At 44.3% G+C, this 12,145-nt stretch overlaps 1 protein-coding gene across 3 annotated transcripts in view; it reads right to left on the minus strand.

Moving 5' to 3' along the window:
• Positions 1–5,487: 5,487 nt before the first annotated feature.
• The window catches only part of LOC148140899 (class I histocompatibility antigen, F10 alpha chain-like), a 33,426-nt gene continuing 26,768 nt past the window's right edge, over positions 5,488–12,145 (minus strand). For 2 of the 3 annotated variants that reach the window (XM_087979677.1, XM_087979679.1), the window contains 3 exons: positions 7,602–7,709; positions 7,179–7,211; positions 5,488–6,060 (listed from right to left, as the gene is read on the minus strand). In XM_087979677.1, coding sequence (XP_087835803.1) covers positions 6,056–6,060; positions 7,179–7,211; positions 7,602–7,709 — 146 coding nt within the window. In that variant the 3' untranslated portion in view covers positions 5,488–6,055. Of the gene's footprint in view, positions 6,061–7,170; positions 7,212–7,601; positions 7,710–12,145 lie in introns of those variants that run through there. The other variant, XM_087979678.1, reaches the window with a different exon arrangement.

The following is a 12,145-nucleotide window of genomic DNA, read 5'->3' on the forward strand; positions in this document are numbered from 1 at the left end:
TCTGGGGTCAGGCAGGGCTGCCCTCTCTCTCCCGCCTTGTTTGTGTGCTGCATAGAGCCATTTGCCGAGTCCATCAGGAAGGATGCGAGCCTGAGAGGGGTGACGATTCCTGGCAGCGGGGGCCTGCAGGTAAGGCCTCCCTGTACATGGATGACATCGCCGTTTTCTGCTCAGATCCGCTGTCTGTGCGCAGACTCATGTGCATCTGTGACCAGTTCGATCGGGCCTCGGGGGCCAAGGTAAACCGAGGCAAGAGCGAGGCCATGCTCTTCGGGAAATAGGCTGACCAATCCTCGATCCCCTTCCCCGTCAGGACCGATCACCTAAAGGTGCTGGGTATTTGGTTCGGGGGGCTGGGGTGTGTGCCAAGTCTTGAGAGGAGCGTATCAGCAAAGTGAGGCAGAAACTGGGCAGATGGAAGCTACGGTCGCTCTCCATCACGGGAAAAAAACCTGGTCATCAGGTGTGAGGCACTGTCATTGCTGTTATACGTGGCACAGGTCTGGTCTATTCCCAGAACCTGTGCCGCTGCAGTCACCCGGGCCATCTTCCAATTTATATGGAGGTCAAAGATGGACCGGGTCCGAAGGGACTCGCTGTACAACGATCTGGGCAACGGGGGAAAAAACACACCCAATGCCACCCTCACCCTGATGGCCACCTTTGTGTGTGGCTGCATCAAGCTGTGTGTGTATCCCTGGTACGCAAACACCAAGTGTCACTACGTACTGAGGTTCTACCTGTCCCCGGTGTTGCGAAGGATGGGCCTGGCCTCGCTGCCGCGGAACGCTCCGAATAGTTGGACCGTTCCGTATCACCTGTCCTTCATGGAGAAGTTTATGAAGAAAAACACGTTTGACCACAAGTCCATTAGGAAGTGGTCAGCACGTAGTGTCCTTGAGACCCTTCGGGAAAATGTTTACGTATGTATGGCAACCAATTGTACAGATTATCAAAATATTTTATGAATAAAGTATATTTTTGAAATAAAATTTTTTAAAAGGGCTTAGAGTCAGAGAGAGTTGTAGAAACATACAGCATGGAAACAGACCCTTCAGCCCAACTCGTCCATGCCCACCACCAGGTTTCCTAGATTAATCCCATTTGTCTGTGTTTGTCCTGTATTCCCCTCGACCTTTCCTGTCAATGTACCTGTCCAAATGTCTTTTGAATATTGTAATTGTACTCACCTCTACCACATCCTCTGGCAGCTGGTTCCATATACCCTCCACCCCTTGTGTGAAAAACTGGCCCCTCAGGTCCCTTTAAATCTTTCCCCTCTTATACCTCTATCCTCTAGTTTTGGACTCCCCTCCTCTGGGGAAAGGCCACCTCTCATGTTTCTATGTTCCAATGAGTGCAGGCTAATCTACTCAAGCTCTCCCCGTCAGACTGAACCTCCATATCTGGGACCAGCCGAGTGAACCTTCTTCAGACTGCCCTCACTACCAGGATATCCTTCCTTAGATAAAGGGCCAAAGCCTGTTCACCGTCTTCCCACTGGATCTGACCAGCGCCCAATCTACAGTTTTTACAAAACCTCCTTACTTTTACACTCCATCCTTTTGAAGTCAAGGCCAACATTCCATTTGCCTTCCGGCTGAACCTGAACACCAGCTTTTTGTGATTCTGGGGTGAAGACCCTGAAATCCCTCTTTCCTGTGGCTTTCTCCATTTGAATGATATTCAGTCCCTGAGTTTGTCCTGAGAAAGTGCAAAACCTACATTTTCCCACATTACATTCCATCTGCTAAGTGTTGGCCATGTCAGTCAACCTCTTTATATCCCTCTGCAGACACTTCATGTCATCTTCATCACTTGCCATCCCACATCTTTTTGTATCATCCTCAAACCAGACTGTATTACATTCACTTTTCTCTTCCATGTCATTAGTATCTTTTGTAAATAGTTATGGCCCCAACACTGATCCCTGTGGCAGTAGTTACAGGCTGCTATTGTGAAAACGCTGCCTTTATTGGAACTCTCTCTCTTTAATTCCTTTGCTAATCCTCTATCAATGCTAATAAAATACCTCCACCATCATGGGCTCTTATCTTATTGAGTAGCCTCATGTGGGCCATTATCAAAAATCCAGACATTTCACCCACTGCTTCCACTGTATCTATCTTGCTTGTTCCTTCCTCAAAGATTTCTATTTATTTTTCAGGCAGGATTTCCCCTTCACAATGCCATGCTGATTCTGCTTGGTCATGCTGTTTATTTCTAGATTCATTTTCCCAATAACAGGCATCAAACTGACCAGCCAAAAGCTATCATTTTTGTTTCATTTTTTTTAAATAAAAGTGGCAGTTTTCTAATCTTCTGGGATTTTTCCAGAATCGAATAATTTCCAGAAGATTCTGTGCATCCACTATCTCTTGTTACTTCCTTGAATACGCTGGGATGCATCCCATCAGGTCCAAGCTACAGCTACAAGCTGGACTACATTCTAGACCTCACTGGGGACAGAAATATCAGGCTGGAGACATTTTGAAAGCCTTGAAGCTATTCTTTGAGCACTCCATGACTGATTATACAGAACGGAGCTGTGCTGGACATCAGATCTCTGAAGGAGACAAAGAATATGGATCAGTACGGTGATGGCATTGAGGTGGCTGGCTGGAATCTCAGAGTCTGGATAACTGAAAGCTAGTCTTGTTGGAGATAAGAATGTCTTTTGAGAGGTCCCACCATGACAGCGCAGCTTCTGAGAGAGGAAAAACTTGCTCGAGAAATCTATTGCCATGTGCAGAAGCTCTGAGGTTGTCAATCAAAGCTGGAGAGGATTAGCGGACAAAGACAAGGTTTTGCATTATGCTGAGACTCTGTCCCGGTAAACAAGAACAGCATAATGGGAAAAACAAGAAGAAATATTTGCTGAAGGGCCAGCAGAAACATCAAGCCCAGTGGACAGGATGTAAATGTTGTAGAGGACAACATAGCAAAGAAAAGGAAGGACATCAAGTGTTGGGAATTTGTGGTCTATACGCAAGAATCTGATTCAATTTAAACACGAGTCTTCAGCTCAAAAGAGGAAAAGCAGGCCCAAACTGATTATTGCTGGAGACATGTCAGATGGTGATTCTAAACGGGTCATTCTAAACCATATAACCTGTCAGCATCACTGGGTCTCAAGGTAACAAATGGTTTGTTATTGTTAGAATGATGACTGCAGAAGGAGGGCATCAGGTGAATGTGAACTGTCAGACAGGCGCTAATGATTCATGCAACATCATAATCTTCACAGACACGTGTGAAGTGGCTCTATTTATGACCTGAAAATGAATCCGTCAAAGGTAAATTTGAGAACATCTAATGAAACATCACTCTTCCCAAGAGGACAAATGAAGCTGAGAAACAATAAAGACCAGCAGATCCAGATCGTAGACATTGAGTAACAATCCATTCATCCCAGCTGAAGCAAGTCTAAAGCTTAGATTGGCAACACATATCATCTCAAAGAGGATGAGAGTGTGAGACCAGTGCAGCATTTGCTGAGGAGAGATCCAGCTGCCCTCGTGTCCAACCTGAAAGGAAAGATAGTCGAGCTGGGAAAAAAAGGGAGTTATCAAGAAAGGGTCAACTCCTACAGAATGCATTTGCAGCATCGTAGCCATGGGGAAAAAACTCCTGGAAATCTGAGAGGCTGCATAGATCCAAAGGGTTTCAATGATTGTTCCAGAACAGCATCAAAGCAGACAGCATGAGAACATCAGGGATCTTCTGACAGTGGATATTATTGTGGATTAGCTTCTCATATACAGATGTGGAAAGACACTGAAAGAAGCCATTGCACAGACTCTGATTAAAATGTAATGTGACTGCGGAGGGGTCCTGACAGATGAAGTGGAAGCTGAAAAAGAAAAAGGTGAAGAAAACTGAAGTCGAGTGCTCAGGAAATGTTCGTTAGTGAGAGGATTTCACCCTGATCCTGACAAGTGAGAGCTGTAACAAAGACATGGGGATGAACAGATGTGAGAAGTGTGCAGTGTTGTGTTGGTCACATAAACCACACAGGAAAGTTCTTGTCTAATTTGTCATGAGACTGTGAACCAATGTACAAGCTCACTCCTGAGGAGGGCCAGTGGTACTGGGGCAGGAACAAGAAGCAACTTTCGCTCAAACAACCAAGATCACCAACTTGTGCCCACACCAGGTGGGAAGGTTTCAGGGGAAAGTGGGACAGACTGCAAGGAACAGTTTTGTTGATGAATTTTTTTTGTGAACTGTATCTAGTAATTAAGTTTTAACTGCAAATGGTAGTTGACACATTTAACGTATTTTAGATAAAAAGAGATATCATTTGTGAAATGCAAATTTTATATTGTAAACACTGACTTGTCATCATCACACGACCACTTATGTTTTTCTTAGAGTTTCACCAATAAAACTCAAAAACCACTGCATGACACAAACATCACTCACTGAGGTGGGAGTATTTGTTGTCAATGTTTTTTTCTGACAGATGTTAGCATTGTATGAGTCTCTCGGTGTATGAGTGTGTGTCTGTGTTGCTGAGTATGTGTCTGTGTGTGTGTGTCTCTATGTGTGTTGTGACAGCAGCTGAGGAGTGGACAGGGGACCTGGAGGTGGCACCAAGACCCGGTTCACAGAGGGGAGCGAGACAGAGCCTCAGCTGCTGTCACTGACTCCCCCCTCCCCCCCTCCCCCTCCAGGCAGTGTGTCCAAAGGCAGCATCTGTCAGAAGGAAACATTGACAATGAAGGTTCCTCTCCATCTGTCCCAGCCCAGAAGCTTGTGTGCTAAGCCCCGGGTGAAACATTCAGCTGGTGAGCCTGCCCTTTCCTCCCTCCAATAGCTGCTGGGTCACCAGTCAGTGAAGTATTCCTGACTCCCAGCAGCTGCCTGGCCCTCTCTTCACACTCATTCAGATCCTTCCAAAAGGACACTCGTGACCCCCGGGGAATGAACACTCCCAGACATTATCAACCATCCAACTCTGAAACACACATATTAAATAAACATCACTTTGTACATCCTGAACAAAAACAGAGATTGCTGGAAAAGCTCAGCAGGTCTGGCTGCATCTGTGAAGAGAAATCAAAGAAATCAGAACAGTTCTGAGGAAGGGTCACCAGACCCAAAATGGTAACTGATTTCTCTGCACAGATGCTGTCAGACTTGCTGAGCTTTTCCAGCCATTTCCATTGTTGTTTCTGATTTACATCATGGAGGAAGGGCTCATGCCCGAAACATCGATTCTCCTGCTCCTTGGATGCTGCCTGACCTGCTGCGCTTTTCCAGCAACACATTTTCAGCTCTGATTTACAGCATGTACAGTTCTGTCGGTTTTTACTGTGTACATCCTGCTTGGTTTGGGGAAGGCTTCCTGGGGAGTTGCATGGTCATAACCCCTTCCCAGTTCACACTGAACTGAAGCTCAAACACTGCTGATTCCAATATCCACAATCTGCAGAGTGAATGAATTAACCCTTTCCTGTGAAATCATTAATGAATTCAGACAAATCAATGATCAACAATAATTTATTGATTGGCAACTGCAATGATCAGTATCTGCAGTTCATTGTTGATGATAAATAATGACAGATGTTTGCTGCCATAAATACATGATTGTGAACAAATAAAATAAAAGAAGTTTACATAAAAGTTCACATTTGATCACGCTGTTTACGTAAAGTGCAAAATAGATCAGTTCAGCATAAAATAGATGAGAATAAAAATGGAAGAGTAGAAGTTAAATAGTGAGAGAGATATCAATATAACAATAAGACAGTTACAAAATTCAGAGAGACTTTAACATAAAAGTTAAAATTTCGTTGCATAAAGTGCAGAAATGATTCACGTCCGACAATACAAAAACTCGCTCAGAGGGAGTTCAGGACATTGCTACATTTCAGGTCAATCACTGACCCACTGAAGACAGTGAAGATGAGAAAGTGTGAGGGAGGAACCATCCATGAAGATCCCTCTGACGGTGACACTGCTCACATTTCTGAGACGGGATGGAAACACGACTTGAGAAGGTCTCACTTGCAGAATCAGGATCCAAACGTGCGGATCTGGGATCCACTGCTCAATCTGTGGAAACACATTTTCAGGAAAAGTCAATCTCAATCCTGAATCAACTGGGTGTGAGCAATGAGCTGTAATTCTGTGTGTCTGCTGTGATATGGAAGGATGGACGGTGATGTCCATGTTCACACTGGAACAGGAGGATCCCATTATTCCTAAATGAAGCTCCGGGAATGACCTGTAGTGGAGCTCAGGAAACCCACAAGGTCAGAAATGGACAGACACAAGGCAATCTCTTCAGGATGGGGAGAGGAGTGAAATTAGTCTGACAGGGTTTAACAGTGTCTGGGAGGGTGGGTCAGGAGGGGAGTGAACTTGGACTGGCAGGTTGTAATGGTATCTGGGAGAGTGAGACAGGGCCAGGATGGGAGTGAAATGACTCTGACAGGGTTTAACAGTGACTGGGAGGGTAGGACAGGGTCAGGATGGGAGTGAAATGAGTCTGACAGGGTTTAACAGTGACTGGGAGGGTAGGACAGGGTCAGGATGGGAGTGAAATGAGTCTGACAGGGTTTAACAGTGACTGGGAGGGTAGGACAGGGTCAGGATGGGAGTGAAATGAGTCTGACAGGGTTTAACAGTGACTGGGAGGGTAGGACAGGGTCAGGATGGGAGTGAAATGAGTCTGACAGGGTTTAACAGTGACTGGGAGGGTGGGACAGGGTCAGGAGGAGAGTGAAGAATTTCCAAATAAGTCTACAGACAGAAATTGACATATCATTGACGAAATTATGAAGAAGCTGGAATAGATACGTTCAAAGCTGAGAAAATAAAAAAGAATGTTTGAAATGGAATGAAATATAAAGTTACATACTCTGAAATATTCTCTTTCACTCATTGGACCCAGGATTCAATCACCCTCAGCACTGCCTAACCACATTCACATAGCACAGTGCAGAAGGAATTAAGGGTGAAGGAGTGGAGGGAGAGAGAGTAGGGAATGAGAAAATAGAGGGTGAGGATTGGAAGGAGAGGTTGTGGGGGTATGGAGTTGGGGAAGAGAGGGATGAGAGGGTCATGAAGGATAAGAGAGTCATGAAGAACTCCCATTCAGGAGAATGTAACACTACACCTTCCAATCCCTCTCCCATCATTCCCAACACTCTGTCCCCTCAGTCACTTACTGGGAGCTGTTGTGTAGGTCCCACTCGGTGAACCTGCAGAAACAAAATAAATGTCCATTAGGATGGGGAATAATCCATTCTCAGAGAATGAGAACACAACAAGTGTGAGGAAATGGAGATTGTGTCAGAAATCCTCATTCCCACACTCCCTCCATCCTTACACCTTATGGGGATTCTGGAGATCTCTCCCATCCCATTGATATTCAGTCAGTGAGGATGTAAGTGTGTGTGAAGTGTCTGGTCGGGTCCAATCACACAAAGGACGATCAAACAGGGAACAAGATGTGTTTATACGTGTGTATCTGTGTGTGGGGGGGTTTATTCAGTTCCATTCCCCACAGTGCCCTGTACTCCCAGTACTGGAGACTCCCCCACACTCACCCAGTCCCCTCAGTTCTACATTCCCCACTCTCTGAATCTTACCTCTCCAGGGCCTTTTCCAGATGATTATTCCAAATATTGTAGCCATTGCAGCGATTAATCCAATCAAAAGTAGAAGATGGGAACGTACCACACTGTTTTCTGGGATTTCTGAAACACATTGGAATAATATCAGGATTATCTCTGTTCCTGGATCCATCCTTGGTCTGTGTTGGTTGGGGACAGTTTAGTTTAACCCACCCATTGGGAATTGATGGACTTGGTTCAATAAATTTTGCACTCCAGATCTCATTGATGGGATCGATGTCATAACTACACAGAGGATGGTATCCTTCACCAAGTCACCTTTTATTTGTATATGAACAGTCCTTGACTTTAGGATTGACTCTTTCAGAGTCAGGTAGCAGAGTGTCATCATCTCTGACACTTCCCTTTTTATTTGTCAGCCAGAGCTCCTTGATTGGGGCTGGATCAATCAGGGAACTCATATTCTCTGAGGTCCTGCTGGCTAGCCTTGTTACATCACAACTTCCCTCCCCCTCTGAGTCCGAGAACATAGGCCAGCCATTTTCCTTGGAGAGCATCCTGGGGCGTTTTAACACTGGGACAGCTTCTTCCGTGTTTAGCAGATAATAATGCCAGCATCGAATGCATAGGAGCTCGCCTCTTGTGCCAGGAGTGCCTTGGCAGGATTTTATTTTCTTCTTCCAGTGGCAAAGGCATTGAGTTGGCTCCTTCCATCATGTCCATCTCAGATTCTAAACTCTCAACAATGCTTGACAGAGATAGGGAACCCATGGGCTCTGGCAGCCTTTCTGACTGCTCAAAGGGGCAGTGTACGTTTTGCTCCTGCATTGTTTACAAATTTACAATTTTCAAATGGACCTTGCGCTGGTTCAGGACCATCGCACCTGCCTGACCTTTCCATATCACTGGTCCTGATCTCACATGGAGCATGCCTCTTTCCCATATAGGGCCATTTCCATCATTCTTACACCAAAACTCCTCCCCTTACTGTGATGATACTGCGACTTTGAGAGGTTATTTTGTCCTGTTTCTTTTTAAAGAGAGGTTGTAAGGCAGAGGTGTCGAGTTGTCTGGTTGGAAAGCCAGTGAAGTGACTGGCTTATGTGGCCTTGGGTTTTTTAAAGCAGGAACAATAGAAGCAGCCTAGATGGGTGTGGCCAGCTCTCGGACCTAGATTTCTAGTTTGTAGTTTTTTAGCTTTGTGATTCAGCATCAGTTACTGTTGGAGTCTCAACAGGCTTGGAATGACAGTAAATGTCCCCTTGCTGCTCCTCTCTCTGAGCTTTCTCTTGAAGATTTTCCTTCTGGCTTGCTGCAGTTACCTGTGAGACAAATCTATTTTCTGAACTTTGCCAAGGGGTGTGTTTATGGGATGTTACTACATTGAATCATTAATTAGTAATCGGTACTGTATCTATTGATTTGTTAATTTTTCTGAGATTTGTGGTATTCTAAATTCCACTTTCTTTAGTTATATTTTAGCTCTAGTGATCGATAAAGTGTGTTTTGCCTAAAGCTGTGTAGTGTGACCAATCGAATTGCATCTGGAACACAGCACTTTACATTTGCCTTTAAAATAAGATAAAGTTAGGCTCCAGGCTGCCTTCTTAAAATATATTGCAGGAGTCTGGTCTGATCCTTAATTCCCTGCATCAAACAGTTTCTCTTGTTTGATGGAGACTTGTGTCCAGCATTGGTGTTCCTGAGGCCATTACACCCGACTCCCACAGGTCTGGGAAGATCAGATTCAACCTGGTGGAGAGTCTTCTACCCATTAGCAACTCTGCCGGTCCCAACTCTGCTGTTGCATGTGGGGTAATCCCATAATCAAATAAGAACCATGATACCTTGGTAGCTATCAAGAGGGTAGTCTGTTTTTCAAGCCAGCCTTTAAAGTTTGGACTGCTTTTTCTGCCAGGCCATTCAATGTTGGGTGGTATGAAGCTGTCCTTACCTGAAGAATCTCATCCCATTTTAAAAACATTACAAAATTTCTGGTTTGTAAATTGTGGTCTGTTACTTGTGCTACCTGGGAGGCTTTATCGTGCTACTGCAGAGGCTTTAAACTAGTAAGGGGATGGCTCAAACCAAAGTAACAGTGAGTAAAGAGAAAGGGCTGAGGCTGGTACAGCAGGTAAGGGGAACAGCTCAAATAGTCAAAACAGGCAAGAGCTTGGCAGTGACCAAGGTCAGAATGATAAACTGCATTTACTTCAATGTAAGGGGTCTGTCAGGTAAGGCAGATGAACTTAGGGCATGGTTGGGAACATGGGACTAGGCTATCACCGCTATTACAGAGACATAGCTCAGAGATGGACTGGACTGGTATCTCAATGTTCCAAGGTATAGATGCTGCAGGAAGGATAGAAAGGGGGGGAGGGCAAGAGAGGAGGACAAGATTTTGGTTCAGGATAGCATTACAGCTGTACTTAGGGAGGCATATATTGGGAGATTGACCAGTGAAGTTATATGGGTGGAACTGAGAAATAAGGAGGAGATGATCAGCTGGTTGAGATTGAATTATAGCCCCCAGTAGGCAGCAGGAAATTGAAAACCAAATGTGTAAGGAGATCTCATATCTGTAAGAATATTCGGATGGTAACAGTAGACTTTAATTTCCAAACATAGACTAGGGCTGTCATTGTGTGAAAGACTTGGATTGGAAGAAAGTTGTTAAGTATGTCCAAGAAAACATTCTTCTTCAATATGTGGATGTACCAACTGGAGAAGGAGTAATACTTGAACTTCTGTTGGGAAAAATTGTAGGGCAAGTGAATGAGGTGTCCGGGGGGGAGCATTGTGGTGCAAGTGATCATAATTCTATTAGTTTTAAAGTAGTGATGGAAAAGGATAGAACTGATCAAAAAGTTAAAGTTCTAAATTGGAGTAAGGCTAATTTGGACAGTATCAGACAGGAACTTGCAAAAGGTGATTGGAGGGAGGCTATTTGCAGGTAAAGGGATGAATGGGAAGTGGGAGGCCTTTAAAGATAATGAGGGTCCAGAGACAGTATGTTCCTGTTAGTGTGAAGTGTTACAAAGTCAAAAGCCTGTCTGTTCACTTTAAAATAGAAAGTGTTTTCTGAAGTTTGAAGTAAACGTGAAGTGCAGGCTCAGCTGCCTGGATGGAAAGACTGGGAGATGAGCTGTTCCAAAATAGATACATGCAGCAACTGGCTGTTAAATAGTTACCTGCAGCTCCCCTTGCACCCAGCCCCCGACCTGAAGAAGGGTTACACCTGAAATGTTGGTTTCTCCACCTCCTGATGCTGCCTGGCCTGCTGTGTTCTTCCAGCCTCCTGCCTGTCTACCCTGAGGTTTGCTTGCTGTTTTGACAACAACTCGAATTTAACTGATCAGTTTAAATTGTGCCGAGGATACTAAAAACCCAATTGAGTTTGAGTTTATTGTTTTGACACCTGGAAACCAGTCAAATTATAAGAATTTAGTGTGTCATGGAAGCTATAAAACATGGGAGTTTTGAAAATTTATCAGAAAGCAACTGCCATCAATCCGCGGAGCAACTGCCCATCTGACATCCTGCTCTCAAAGAAATTAGAAACAGTCTCTATCAAAGGTACCTTTGCATGTGAAACATCCTCGCAGTAACAAAGAAAGAAGACAACCCCAGGGAGATCAGCAGAGGGAAGACTGAAGACACCGAAGAAGATAGAGAGTAAGTGGTCTTGAGATTAAGTTAATGTAATGTTTAATAAGTGTGTTATTGGAATAGCTTTTTTTTGTAGAGTTGGGGTCAGATCGGAAGAAATTAAGAGAAGCGGGGGGGCGGGGAGGAGGGATATGGACATGTGAATTTTTTTGGTTTAATGTTCACTATTAGAGTTAGGAAAATAAATTGTTATTCTTTTTACGTAACAGAGGGGTTTGACCACGGCATGATAATAGAAGGACAAGGCTGGTAGATGTAGGGAATGCTGGAAGACTTGAGAAATTGAGGTTCTGGTCAAGAAAAAGAAAGAGGCATAGACAGGTATAGACAGCAGGGATTGGGTAAATCCCAAGAAATGTATAAGGGCAGTTGGAGTATCCTTAAGAGGGAAATCAGGAGGACAAAAAGGGGACATGAGACAGCTTTAGCAAATGCAATTAAGGAGAATCCAAAGAGACTCTAAAAGTACGTTTTGGCAAAAGAGTAAATAGTTAGAGAATAGTGCACCTTAAAGATTAATGTGGCTGTCTATGTGTGGAATCATAAGAGATTAGTCAGATACTAATCACATATTTTGTGTCAGTGCGTATCGTGGAGAAGGGCATGGAAGCAAGGGAACTTGGGAAAATAAATAGTGATGTCTTGAAAACAGTGCACATTACAGAAGAGGAGGTACTGAAGATTAAAATGTATAATGGTAGATAAATCCCCAGGACCTGATCAGGCGTTACCCAGAATTCTGTGGGAAGCTAGGGAAGAGATTGCTGCATACCTAGCTCAGTTGTTTGAATCATCAATAGCCAAGGGAGAGGTGCCAGAAGACGGGAGGGTAGCTAATGTGGTGCCACTATTTAAGAAAGGCTGTTATGAAAAGCTAGGGAACTATAAAC

Source organism: Chiloscyllium plagiosum, unplaced genomic scaffold, assembly GCF_037043375.1.
Source record: "Chiloscyllium plagiosum isolate Xiang-an unplaced genomic scaffold, Cpla_swu_hap1 HiC_scaffold_35, whole genome shotgun sequence".
In the NCBI taxonomy this organism is placed as follows: Eukaryota; Metazoa; Chordata; class Chondrichthyes; order Orectolobiformes; family Hemiscylliidae; genus Chiloscyllium; species Chiloscyllium plagiosum.